Source organism: Physeter macrocephalus, chromosome 5, assembly GCF_002837175.3.
Source record: "Physeter macrocephalus isolate SW-GA chromosome 5, ASM283717v5, whole genome shotgun sequence".
Lineage (NCBI taxonomy): Eukaryota > Metazoa > Chordata > Mammalia > Artiodactyla > Physeteridae > Physeter > Physeter macrocephalus.
Window position 1 is genome coordinate 22575663 of NC_041218.1, and position 14586 is coordinate 22590248.

The 14586-nt window shown below is 40.2% G+C and overlaps 1 protein-coding gene across 3 annotated transcripts in view; it reads left to right on the top strand.

The window, feature by feature from the left end:
- The first annotated feature begins 9902 nt into the window (after positions 1-9902).
- Positions 9903-14586, top strand: part of CEP41 (centrosomal protein 41) — a 48764-nt gene continuing 44080 nt past the window's right edge. For all 3 annotated transcript variants that reach the window (XM_055084830.1, XM_007109140.4, XM_007109141.4), the window contains exon 1: positions 9903-10055. In XM_055084830.1, coding sequence (XP_054940805.1) covers positions 10023-10055 — 33 coding nt within the window. In that variant the 5' untranslated portion in view covers positions 9903-10022. The remainder of the gene's footprint in view (positions 10056-14586) is intronic.

A 14586-nucleotide genomic window follows, 5' to 3' on the forward strand; every position in this document is an offset into this window, starting at 1 on the left:
GTTTTAGTTCTTACATTTAGGCCTTTGATCCATTTTGAGATAATTTTTGTGTATGGTGTAAGGTTCAACTTCATTATTTTGTATGTGAATATCCAGTTTTCCCAGCACCATTTAAAATTTTTTTTATTTTATATTGGAATATAGTTGATTTAAAATGTTGTGTTAGTTTTAGGTGTACAGCAAAGTGATGCAGTTATGCATACACATATATCTATTCTTGTTCAGAGTCTTTTCCCATATAGGTTGTTACAGAGTACTGAGTAGAGTTCCCTGTGCTATACAGTAGGTCCTTGTTGATTATCTATTTTATATATAGTCATGTGTCTAAATTAATCCCAACCTCCTAATTTATCCCTCCCCCCGCAGCACAATTTGTTGAACAGACTTTCCTTTCCCTAGTCCAGCTTTCCTTTGATTAGTGTTTACTTGGTATAGTTTCTTCTATCCATTTACTTTTAACCAACAAGTTTTTTTTTTTTTTTTTTGCTGTACGCGGGCCTCTCCCTGTTGTGGCCTCTCCCTTTGCGGAGCACAGGCTCCGGACGCGCAGGCTCAGCGGCCATGGCTCACGGGCCCAGCCGCTCCGCGGCACGTGGGATCTTCCCGGACCAGGGCACGAACCCGTGTCCCCTGCATCGGCAGGCGGACTCTCAACCACTGCGCCACCAGGGAAGCCCCCAACAAGTATTTTTAATTTAAAGTATATTTCCTGTAGGTAACAAATAATTGGTTTTCTTTATTTAATATGAAAATATTTGCCTTTTAATTGGGATGTTTATAGAAGGGGTTGGCTATAAATGTTTTCTGTAAAGGACCAGATAGTAAGTATTTCAGGTTTCCAAGTCATCCAGTCTCTGTTATAAATGCTTGACTCTGCCATTGTAATGAGAAAGGAGCCATAGGTAATGCATAAATTAATGGGTATGACTGTGGTCCAATGAAACTTATTTTACAAAAACAGGCAGCAGGCTAAATTTGAGCTGAGGGCCATAGTTTACTGACTCCTGATATAGACTATTTATATTTGTTTTAACTATTGGTATGGTTGGATTTAAACCTAACATCTTACTATTCATATCCTATTTGTCCCTTTTATTCTTTATTCTTTTTTTCTGGCTTCTTTGGAGTAGCAGTATTTTTATTCATCCATTTTACCTCCATTATTGTCTTGTTATTCATGACTTTTTAAGTGGTTGCTCTAAGGTTTATAATATACATCCTAAGCTCATTATACTCTACCTTGAAATAACATACCAATTCATGTTTAGTTTAAGATCCTTGCAACAGTACACCTCAATTTCCTCTCCTAACCTTTGTGCTGTTGTTGTCATATTTTTTTTAATAAATTTTATTTATTTATTTATTTATATTTGGCTGCATTGGGTCTTTGTTGCTGTGCGCGGGCTTTCTCTAGTTGCGGAGAGCGGGGGCTACTCTTCATTGTGGTGTGCGCGCTTCTCATTGCCGAACACGGGCTCTAGGCACGCAGGCGTCAGTAATTGTGGGACTCGGGCTCAGTAGTTGTGGCTTGCGGGCTCTAGAGTGCAGGCTCCGTAGTTGTGGCGCACGGGCTTAGTTGCTCCGCGGCATGTGGGATATTCCTGGACCAGGGCTCGAACCTGTGTCCCCTGCGTTGGCAGGCAGGTTCTTAACCACTGCACCACCAGGGAAGCCCTGTTGTTATATATTTTAATTCTACATGTTATAATTCCCATAATACATTGTTACTATTTGTACTTAGTAAATTTTCTTTTAAATAGATATTATATAAAATAATAAGTTATTATGAATATAAAAAGGAAAATGTCTTTTATATTTACCCTCATTTTATCCATTACTCTTCATTTGTGTATGTCCAAATTTCCACTAGTATACTCTCTCTGCCAAAGAACTTCCTTTAACATTTTGTGTAATACAGGTTTATTAGCAATGAATTTGTTCAATTTTTGTCCGAAAAAGTCCATATCATTTTCTTTTTTAGCAGATATTTACATTGAGTATAGAATTCTAGGTTGACTTTTTCCTTTCTGAACTTAAAAAATGTGCTCCCCTTGTCTTCTGTTTTGAATAGTTGTTGACAAGAAGTTTGCTGTATTCTTATCTTTCTTCTTCTGTATGTTATTTCTCTTTTTTCTCTGCTGCCTTTGAGATTTTCTTTCAAAAAAGAGAAATCTTTAGTTTTCAGCAAATTGACTATTAGCATATAGGCATACTTCAGAGGTATTGTGGGTTCGATCCAGACCACCACAATAAAGTGAATATTGCAATACAGCTAGTCACACGAATTTTTTGGTTTCCCAGTGCATATAAAAGTTATGCTTACACTATACTGTAGTCTATTAAGTGTGCAATAGCATCATGTCTTAAAAACAATATATGTACCTTAATTTAAAAATACTGTATTGCTAAAAAATGTTAACCATCATCTGAGCCTTTCACGAGTTGTAGTAGTAACATCAAAGATCACTGATCACAGATCACTATAACAAATATAATTTGTTTGAAACAAGTTTGAAACATTGTGAGAATTACCAAAATGTAACACAGAAACATGAAGTGAGCAAATGCTATTGGAAAAATTGCACTGATAGACTTGCTTAATGTAGGGCTGCCACAAAATTTTAATTTGTAAAAACTGCAGTATCTGCAAAGTACATACAAAATGATATATGACTGTATAGGTAGATTTTATTTTGATTTTGTTTTGGTTTGGCTGTTTTTATGCTGCTTGAGATTCTCTGTGCCTCTTGGATCTGCAGTTTGTTGTATTTCATTACTTTTGGAAAATTCTTGGCCATTATATCTTTAAATATTTCTACTTCCTTATTCTCTATCTTCTCCTTGATATTGTCCTACCATTTCAGTTTTTTGGGCTTTTTTTTTTGGCCGTGCCACACAGCTTGCGGGATCTTAGTTCCCTGACCAGAGATTGAACCCAGGCCCATCAGTGAAAGCACTGAGTCCTAACCACTGGACCGCCAGGGAATTCCCTGTCCCACAGTTTAAAATTTTTCCTTTTTGTACCCTTCTCCCCCCTTTTTCCTCCTTGTGTTTCATTTTGGATAATTTCTAATGTACTATCTTCAAGTTATCTAGTCTGTTTATGATTCTATTACAAGAATTCTTTATCTTTGATATTGTATATTTTTATCTCACATTTACTTTTTATAGTTTCCATCTATCTGCAAAACTTTCCATATATGCATACATGTTTTCTGCCTTTTTCCACTAGATCTTTTAACACATTTTTGACCAGAGACGTATTACGGCCACAGGCGTTAGTTTCTGCAAAATCCCCCAGTCAATATGTGTTAATATATTAGTCATAGTTATTTAGAAGTTTCTGTCTGATAGACACTTACTGCTGAGATCTGGTTCTGTTGATTGCTTTATCTCTTGATGATAAGCCTTCCCTCTTTCTCACTCTCACTTTTTCCTTTTTGTATTGTCATAATTTGTTATTGAATGCTGGACATTATGTGTAGAAGCCAATAGAGACTTAGGTAAACAGTATTTATGCCTGGAAAGAATCATGCTTCTTCTGTTAGGCAACTACTGTGCGGGTTGAGTTGATCTAGTCACTAGTTGGGCTGGTTTGAGTTTAGTTGTTGCTATCATTACCGTTGGTGCACCAGCAAGTGCCATTACCTTGTGCTTAGTGTGGGATATGGGTTGCTGCAGGATTTTCTCTCACAGTCTTGTCTTGCCCTCAGTAATAGGCTGCTGTTGCTTGCTGCTTGTTGCTAGACTGTGGTGGAGGCAGGTGGTGGTTATTGATTCTCCTGGTACAATCTCAGTCTCAGATAAGGCCTGTGCATCTGGGCCTGGGGAGTGGGACCTTCTTAATGTTCCTACCCTCCTTCCCTTACATCCCCCATGGTACCCAAACTCTGCCTTGTATATTTGGTGGGGCTTGGCAGGAGAGAGGTACCTGTTTCTCTCCCAGTGGTAGTCTACCTCTGCTTTATATTGGTGTAGGTTCTTGGACCCAAGAGGTTCCCATGATTTCTCCCCCCTCCCCCTGCTCTGCCCCAGGAGCAAACATCTTTTGCTTCTACCCTTCCTCCTGAAGCAACAGATGTCCGCTGGGCTCCAGGGAGTGAGAAATGGTTTCCTGCCCTCCCCATATGCAGACAGATTTTGCTTCCACACCTCCTCTGGTGACTCTGGGGGCAGGAGGGTCTACAGCCCCTCCCCTGGTGGCTTAAAGCTTTTTTGCTTTAATAAAGAAGGGCCAGATGATATGGTGGTGGTTTGTGCCTAACCCCAGCAGCAGCCAGTCACCTCTACAAACCTATACCACCAAGGGAGGCTCTCTCTGGTCTCCTGTCCTGCCCCCAATCTTTCTCTGGAGCACCCATTAGACACCCACAGAAAAGACCTTGCAAGTGAACATAAACTCCCCGTGTGTCTGGGATTCTGTGCTAGTCAGGGTTCTCCAGAGAAACAGAACCAGTATAAATACATACAGATACAAATGTATATCTATATCTATCTGTCTATACATCTAAGAGAGAGAAAGATTTATTTTAAGGAATTGGCTGTCACAATTATGGAGGCTGGCAAGTCCAAAATCTGCAGGGTAAGCTGGCCGGCTAGAGCCCCAGAGAAGAGCTGATGTTATAACTCTGGTCTAAAGGCTGTCTGCTGGACATTATGTGTAGAAGCCAATAGAGACTTAGGTAAACAGTATTCCCTCTTCCTCGGGGGACCTCAGTCTTTTTCTCTTAAGATCTTCAACTGATTGGATAAGGCCCACCCACATGATGGAGGGCAATCTGCTTTATTCAAAGCCTACTGATTTAAATGTTACTCTCATTAAAAAACAAAACAAAACAGGGACTTCCCTGGCAGTCCAGTGGTTAAGACTCCATACTTCCACTGCAGGGGGTGCAGCTTCAATCCCTGGTCTGGGAACTAAGATCCCATAAGCCGCACAATGCGGCCAAAAAAACAACAAAACAAAACCTTTTCAGAAACATCCAGAATAGTGTTTGACCAAATATCTGGATACCGTACCTAGTGAAGTTGACACATAAAATTAACCAACACAGGCTCCCAGTTTTTCTAAACTGATCTGCTAGCCGAAACTCAGCATTTAGGAATTAGTGAAAATTATAGCTGATTTCTTCTCACCCACTTCTATGGCAGTCACTTTTTCTTCAGTGATCTGCTAAACATGAAACAGTTTGCATGTCTCTTCTCTCTGCAGTAGAGCTTGTCATTTCTTGGAATTTGGTTATTTGGTTGCCTTGTGATCTCAGCTCTCTGAAGGATTCCAGAAAACATGATTCTGTAGATAATTCATTTTTTCTTATTGTTAGGATGTGAATGATGTCCTTTGCTGCTTTCTACATCCTAAGTGGAAGCAGAACTTCTACTAATGTTTGTTTTTACAATGGGTATGATCTTGATTATTTAAAAACTGTGAAGGACAGGAATTATATTTGCAGAGTGTAGTACAGGGGTTGCAAATTAGTGGCCTGTAGATTTCACATGAAAACACAGGTTTCTAGATTATTTTGAGAAATGTGACCATATGACACACTTGAACCACTTTTACCGGCCTTTTCATGGGGCACAAGCTCTCCAACTGACCATTGTGTCCAGAGTGACACAGGTACCTACCAACACTGATTCCTCCTCTATCCCTTTGGGATGGACCATCCCGGGACCTACGTTGGATCCTCAGAGTTCCTCGGAGCTAGTTCTGTGGCAAAGCATTGTTTATGCAAATCCCAAGCCAGAAGCAGAACACAGCATATGACAACCAAATGCCCTAGGCTCACAAGTGGTAAAGAAGCTTTTAGATCTCCCTGGGAGGAGACATTATACACCCTTTCTACCACAGGTAAGAGTCTTACGTGGCTCTCAGAAGTGGCCGCAGAACTGTACATGTGGGAATGCCAATCCCATCAGGTATGCAACCAGCATGCCAATTTCTTTGTTTCACCAGCAAGCAGTGTAGCCTGTAATGGTCCCAAAGGTATCCTGGGAGGTAGGTATTACTCCCCTGGGAGGGGTTGCAAGTATGGTTGAGGTCTTTGGGCCCAGGCCAAGTACTTCAACTCTGTCCTAAGCTGGAAGAGGGCAAGGGTGAGCCTTCCACTCAGAGGCTAACGTGCTCCTTCCCTGGCACATTCCACCGCCTGGTAGAACAACATCAAATTGTTATCAGAACTGCAGAGAATTATCACTGCATGGGGCCTGTGGATCTGTGGGTTCACTGCCTCAGGAGCAGTTCCATTTCTGGGGGCTCAGGGAAGACACCCAGGACTGGACTGGATTGGGCAGAATTATTTCCTTAAACATCTGGAAGTGCATGTCATTTAGGGAATGAAGGTAAATGAAGCCGAGGAAGAGAGCCGAGGAAGAGAGCCAAGGCCCAAATCCCAGAAGCAATGTCATGAGACAGGTCTGAGGGGAGGGTGCTGGGCTCTGAGCAGGAAACCAGGCTGAGAGCTGAGGGTGAGGGGATGAAGAGCTAATTGGTGTGAGACTGAAGGAGAGGATGGATTCAGCATGAAGGTGGGGAGGCAGGGTTCAGAGCGTTTTAGCTCAGAGAGGGCCAGTCTGCTTAATACCCAAATACCCATCTAATTGCCGGGGAAGGGAGGCTGGGGCTAGGGGACTGACCAAGCACAGGGGCACCTAAGACACTAACTAGCCCTAAGCCAGCCACACTTACCTATCTGGGACTCCCACTGACTCTGTAGGGACTAAAAGATTTTTAGAACACATACAGGGTTAAAAAGAAGACATCCAACAAATGGAAGTTCACAAGAGCACTCCTAACTTCATGAAAAATAAGATTAATCAGTGAAAGTAGGAACTTTTAAAGAAAAGAATTAGAACTTCTTCTCTTACAAACAAAGCTTGAACCTCTTAGCAATCAGAGCTCTGATTGCAAGGATCTTACTCAAGTGCCTGGAGAGTCTTTTACTGCCAAGAATGGGAGAGCTATAGCACTTCAGAGGGCAGAATTACACAGAATTCAGCTCAGCTCTAAATCGGCCCAGACAAAGACCAGAGACAATTTTCAGGCTGAAGTCAGAATCAGGTTTTTTGTTTCTTAGGGGGAGAATTTTTTTTTATTAAGAAATAAACTCAATTCATAGTCCCTGAAGCAAATTTGCAAAATGTACAAAGTGTAAAGAGTAAAACAAATATCTCCATTCCATAATTCAGAGACGGTTTACATTTTAAATATTTTTTTTGTCCATTTTTTTTTGTGTGTGGATACCTATGTTTTTCTCCACACAAATCAGGATTCTGTTAAATAAAAAATTCTTTCCAGCTCTTCCCTTTACTCCATCAGGAACAGTTAGTTCTCCATTACCTTAATTATTCCTTGAAACATATTTTTTAATGGTTCCATAAAATGACTCATTATGGTTATGCCATCATTTATTTTAATCATTTTTAAACTAATGATCAATTAGATTGTTTCAATTTTTCATCATTTTAAATAAGATTCCAATAAATACCTGTGTGTGTAGTCTTTGTGCATCTCCCTGATTATTTCCTCAGGAAGAATCCTCAGCATATTAAAATTTGAGGGCCCACTCTTGCATTACGTTTCACTTCTTTTCACACTAACAATGTATAAGCATGCTTGTTTCATGAATCATTAGCCAACACTTAGCATTATCATTAAAAAAAAGAGAGAAAACAAAAAACCTTTTTCTATTCATTAGTTGAAAAATGGGATCTAGTTGTTTTATTTTGTGTTTCTTTCCTTATTAGTCAGACATTTCTTCATAAGTTTATCACATGCTTTTCTTCTATGAATTATCATTTTGCGTCATTTACATACTTTTCATATTGGCGATAAGAACCTTGCTTTAATTTTGATGCAGTTTTGCTATAGCAGGACCCAAAAGGAATCCTGAAGAGAAACTCATGATGTTGAAAGCCTTTTGACTTATAGCTTTAAGCTTTCCAAGGATTCCACTAAGGCAAAATATGAAGGAAATGGGAGGCTCTTCTAGTCTCTCAAGGTGTAGCCCTTGGATCCTATGCATCAGAATCAAGGGTGGCAGCTGGGGAAGATGCATTTAAATTACAGATTCCTGAATTCCCACCCCAGACACAAAGAGTCAGCATCTCTGACAATTGGACCCAAGAGGCCACATTCCTATAATATCTCTGATTGCTTTATATGCAGCCCAAATTTGACAATCACAATGACTACTGAGGCAAAGAAACCTGATATTCCCATAGGCTCTGGAACAAAAGGGAGCCAACCATAGAGAAAAGTGACTCCAAACATTGATAAATGGAAGTTGAGCTTCCAGCTCGTTGGGCTGTTGGGTCTTGTACTTTCTGTTCTTTTGATTTCTTGACCTCCATTGTACTTTAACTTGATTAATGCATTATCACTCATCTATTCAGTCCCCGAGTTAGAAAAATTATAACCATCCTTGGCATCTTCCTATTCCTTGCACTCCTTACCTCTTCTCATATATATAACAACTGTTCATTTTACCTCCAAATGTCTTTAAATCTCTTTACCTGTTTCTCACCACACCTTAGTTTCAACCCTATTATCTCCCTCTCTGCTTTCCTTTCTCCTGTTTATTCTACCCATAATCTGTATCATCACCCGACCCCGACTCTGCACCAGGTAAGCATACATTCTAAGTTGTAATGTGTCTAGAAGCCGTGGTTGCTATGCAAAACCTTCTAAATATCCGCCCCCCCCTTCTAATTTTCTGCAGTCTCTAAACGCTTCCTTATTCTAGTGGAGGGGAGAGGAACTGGGAATTTCAGAGAGTTGAAGGATTGGAGAACACAGGGAAGTTAAAACAAAACTCAGGAGGCATGAACTTGCCAAGAGACAGCTGTGATCCTTGAGGTCAAGCGGCTCTGACTGACAACACGATTCAAGATTTGACCTGAAGGGTGGGTTTCTGAGGAGTCTGAGAAGACAAGGGCATGTCAGGCCATGTTGTTGAATGGGTCATCTGCACAGACCCTGAAGCAGCTCAGATGTATGCTATTATTCACAAGCAGAGAGCCAGCCACTATGAACAGCTCAGGGTAACCTTTATCCATTCCTGGAAAAACAACTTAGAGCAAAGGGCAAAGGGTTACTGCATTGTTCCCCCCATGTAAAAGGAAATAATAATTTTGATGGATTTGGCGGGACATTTTGGAGCCAAGTCAAACTGTGTGTGTGATTGTTTTGTAAAGGTGCTAGGACTTAATTTTCAGATCTGGAATAAGAACAGGTGGTGGGTGATGGCAGGAGTCACAATGGTTTCCATGACAACGGGACTGGGTCTTAGTCATCCTCCCATCCTCCACAAAACCTACTGCAGCTTTTCTCATAAGGTGCTTATTAAATATTTGTTAAATGAATGATGAATCACAGAATGATGTGTGTGCTTTGCAATTAAGGCTGCCGTTCTGTTGCTAGCTAAAAGCTTTTAAAGCAACAATAATTACTGTATTTCCACATGATATTTTGCATAATTTGCATATTAACTTAACCTGAAAATAATAAACTACAGATTCTCATCCCTGTTGAACAACCATGTCCCATATCTATCCCCTGTTGTGAAGAAGTATCCAGATGTTTGGCTAAAACGGCCTTAAAGGGGGATGGCCCTGCGCGGTATTTGTGCTTCCACATTAGAAACACTTGTTTTTTTCCACATTTTCCAGCCCCTCCCCCCTCGAGCTCTCCGCAGCCGCCCACGCGCAGTCAGCAGCCTGCCCCTCCCCCCCCCGCGCCCCTCTTCCCGCGCTGAAGCTGGCGTCCGCGGGCCCAGCGGAGAGCCCAAAGGACCTCGGCAGCCGGCGTCCCGCGTTGCCCTTGGCAACCATTGAGTGGCGTCTCACTCTCCCTTGACCCCGCAATGAGAGTAAACAGGGCATCCCATTGGCTGTCAGGGGAAGGCAGGCCAATCGGAGAAGAGGTTGTAGGGAGGCGGCTGAGCGGGGTTGTGGGAGTAGGAAGCTAGGGTTAGAGGCTACCGGTGAGGCTAGAACCCCGAGCGTGGTCGGTTGGAGCAAATATGTCTGTCCGGAGGCACATTGGGAATCCTGAGGTGAGGGCCAGGTCCGGATCGGAGAAACGGAGGGGGCGGGCGCACCGGAAAAGGCTCCACGTGGGCAGGGAACAGTAGCCTGCGACTTCCGCCCTCCGGAAGGCGGGAAGCGGCGGCGTGAGGAGGGGTCTGGAGGGGGGAGGGAGGCGGGGCGGGCCTGGGGGACTCCGAGCCTGGGCAGCCTGGCCACCATCCCGCACAGGCGTACTGTATTTGTCGCTCAAGGGAGCAACGTGCATGAAGACACAAGTTCCTTCCCTCAAAGGGCTTACAGTCTAGGAGTGGCAGTTACAAAATATAAGTAACATGTGGATGAATCCCAAAACGCTAAAGGAACAAAATCAAAGGAGCCATCATTTCTGATTATTGGGGTACAGAAAGAGGAGGAATAAGCAGAACAAGCCATTTGGAAAGGACGCAAAATATGACATTAGTTTTACCCTCTGCTCGATTAAGACGTTTTACTTTTTTGTCTATTTCACCTCCAGTGCCCTGCTGCATATGTGGTCATTTCATCTCAACAAATGTTTACTGGATTCCTAAGGTGCAGGGAGTGGGAGTGCTAGAAATACAAAGAGATAAGACAAGGCCTTTTAGTCCTTTAATAAGTTCAGTCTAGTGAGGAAGACTTATAAACAAAATTTGAGTTCAATGTGGTTGGGAAACAGGATGTTAGGGGAGCACAGAAGAAAGCTAGGACTCAACAGAGGGAGTGAGAGAAGTTTCCTGGAGATGTTCTGAAATCCCAAGTTACTAACCAGGAGAAGAAGCATCCCAGGTAGAGAGAACATCTTGAGCCAAGTTTAGGAGGTGAGAACCATGAAAGTGGACAGTTCCTTGTAGAGAGGCAGGAGTCAAGTCTGGAAGGGCCTTCTTTGCCTTGCCAGCGTTCTTGGCCTTTATAGTGAACAGGAGTTGCAACGTGTCTCATCTCAGGATGGATGCCTGTGAGCTTTGATGAGAAAGTTGTGAGGCTGAGTTTAGGCTCTGTAGGAGAGTGCCATGATGGATTATAATGTCTACCGTGGATGTCGGGGAAGTATGTGTGGAGAGTAGTGGTTTGACCACTGTGTATTTATTTTGCCTGCTGGTCAGAATTTGAGAAGCTTTGGAGTTTTGAGTAGCCGAGTTGCATGGTCAGATGTGCATTTTAGGTAGTGCTTGTAGCCACATTGTGGAGAATGGATTTGAGGAGTCCAGAACTGGGGATAGGGAGATTGGTTAGGTGGTTATTATGATATGGACCTAAAGTAAGGCCATGGAACTAGGGACAGAGAGAAATACTTAGGGGATAAAATCATCATGACTTAATAATGAGCTTTGAGAAATGAGAGTGTGATGGATGACTTAGGTTTCCAGCTTGGGCTACTCATTGGTGCTGATGCCGTTAATGAGATCAGAAATATGGGAGAGAAAGGAGGAATAGTCTTAGGAGTGTAGGGGTAAAAGAGCTGGGTTGCCCTGTGCGGTTGTCCATTTGTGCTCTGGATAAAGATGTTCAGCTCACTCTCTTGTTTTCATGGGGCACAATTACCAGTAGTTTCTTGAGAAAGAGTGCATAAGAAATAAATATTTTAAATTTATGTCTATGACATTAGGCATGTCTAAAAATGTTATTATTCTACCTTCATATTTATTTGCCTGAGAGTTTGGTTAAGTATAGAATTCTTGGTTGGAAATCATCAGCATACTGAAAACATTGCATTGTGGTCTTCTACTATTCAGTTTTTGTTGTGGAGAAGTTCAAAGCCGTTACGTTGCATTGTATGCGACTTGATTGTTCCTTTCTGGAAGCTTGTAGAATTTTCTGTGTCACCAGTGTTATGATGTTTCACAAAAAATTCCTTGTTGTGTGTCTATTTTCACTTAACTTTGTGGGCGCCAGAAACTCATGTCCTTTCTATTCTGCAAAATTTTTAAAAATTGCTTGTTGTTGACTTTCTTCCTCAATTTTCTCCATCCTCTCTTTCTTGAATTCATTATTCTGATGTTGCTTCTATATGACTGGTTCCCTAATTTTCTTAAATTTTATCTCCTGTTTTCCAGGTCTTTGTCTTTTTGTTCTCTTTGAGATATTTAACTTTATCTTCCAATCCCTCCATTGAGTTTTTAATTTCTGCCATCATGTTTTTAATTCTTAAGAACTGTGTTTTGGACTCTGATGTCCTTTTAAAAAACCTTTATTTTGAAATAAATATAAATTCACAGGAAGTTGCAAAAATAGTACAAAGTGGCCCCATGTACCCTTCACCCAGTGACTATATTTTATGTAAATATAGTACAATATAAAAACCAGGAATCTGACATTTGTACAATGTGTGTATAGTTTGAGGCTATTTTATCACATGTGTAGATTTGATATAATCAAGATTTGCAAGTGTGTCAATTTACAATCAAGATAGAGAACTATTCCTTCACCACAAATATCTCCCTCAGGCTACCCGTTACTAGTCACATCCACTTTCCTCCCCCTCACCATCCTAACCCGTGGCAACCATTAATGTGTCCTCTTATTTCTGTAATTTTGTCATTTTGAAAATGTTACATAAATGGAATCATACAGTATGTGACCTTCTGAGACTGGCTTTTTTCACTCCAATAATGTCCTTAAGATGCATCCAAGTTGTTGCCTGTAGCAATAGTTCATTCCTTTTTATTGCTGATTAGTATTCTGTGGTATGGATGTATAACAGTTTGTTTAACCATTCAACTATTGTAGGATATTTTGGGTGTTTTCTGTTTGGGGCATTACAAATAGAGATTTGAACTTTGGGGTACAGTTCTTTGTATGGACATTAATTTTCATTTCTCTGGGATAGATGCCCAGGAGTGCAGTTGCTGTGTTGTATGGTAAGCTTATATTTAGTTTTTTAAGAAACTGTCAAACCATTTTCCAGAATGGCCATACCATTTTACATTCCCAGCACCAGTGTATGAGAGATCCAGTGTTTGCACATTCTTGGCAACATTTAATACTGTAAATAATTTTTATTTTATTTGTTTTAATAGGTGTGTAGTGACATCTCATCATGGTCTTAATTTACATTTTCCTAGTTGATACTGAGGTTGAACATCTTACATCTTCTCATGTGCTTATTTACCCTCCGTATATCCTCTTTGGTAAAATATCTCATTATGTCTTTTGCCTAATTTCTAATTGGATTTTTTTTTCCACAGTTGAGTTTCTCCTATGACTGTAAATATTGATTACTGCCAGAGCAGTGATCAGTAGGGTTACATTTTCTTTCTTATTGCTTGTTGTTTTTCCTGGAGTTTCTATCTTTATTTTTATTCTCTACTGTTTATAAATTTTTATAAATAATGTCTATATCATTATTTATCATTTTTTGCATAGTTATCTTTTCCAAAACTTTCTCTATGCATTTGCATATGTGTGTGTAGAGAGAGAGAGAGAGTTCTATTTTGGGATTTTGTTTTACACAAATGTTATAACATTGTTCATATGGTTCTTTAACTTGCTTTTTTCACTTAATATGTCTTGGACTTCTTTCTGTGTCAGAAAAACATACCTCAACTGAATTATTTTCTTTTAACTCTTACCTAAGTACTTGGTATAATTGTAGAGCAAAAATTTTTTATATCTTTTTACTTGTTTTATATACGTATTTATTTATTTTTGATAATGGCATGACAGAAATAATTCACATAGCATAAATCCACCTGTTTAAAGTGTGCAATTCAGTGGTTTTAGTATATTCACAGAGTTGTGCAGTCATCACTAAAATCAATTTTAGAACATTTTCATCAGCCCCCAAAGAAATCGTGTAACCTCTAGCCATCACTCCCCAGTCCTCTCATGTCTCTCCCATTCCCCCACCCCTCAGTCTTGGCAACCATTAATATACTTTTTGTCTCTGTGGATTTGCCTGTTCTCTACAATTCATGTAAACTGAATTATGCAAAATCTGGTCTTATGTGACTGGCATCTTTCATAATGTTTTAAAGGTTCATGCATGTTCTATTATGCTTCAGTATTTCACTCCTTTTTATTATTGAATAATATTCCTTTGCATGGATATACCACATTTTATTCATGCATTCTTTTATTGATGGACATTTGGGTTATTTCCACTTTGGGGCTATTATGAAAGATGCTACTATGAATATTCATACAGGCATACCTAGTTTTATTGCATTTCGCAGATACTACGTTTCACAGATACTGCATTTTTTCACAAATTGAAGGTTTGTGCAACTCTATATCAAGCAAGTCTGTTGGCGCCATTTTCCCAACAGCATTTGCTCACTTTGTGTCTCTGTGTCACATTTTGGTAATTACCACAATATTTCAAACTGTTCAATTATTATTATATTTGGTATGATGATCAGTGATCTTTGATGTTACTACTATGACTTGCTGAAAGCTCAGATGATGGTTAGCATATTTTAGTAAGAAAGTATTTTTTAATTAAGATACATATATATATTTTTAGACATAATGCTATCGTACACAATAGACTACGGTTTAGTATAAACATAACTTTTTTTTTTTTTTTTTTTTTTTGTGGTA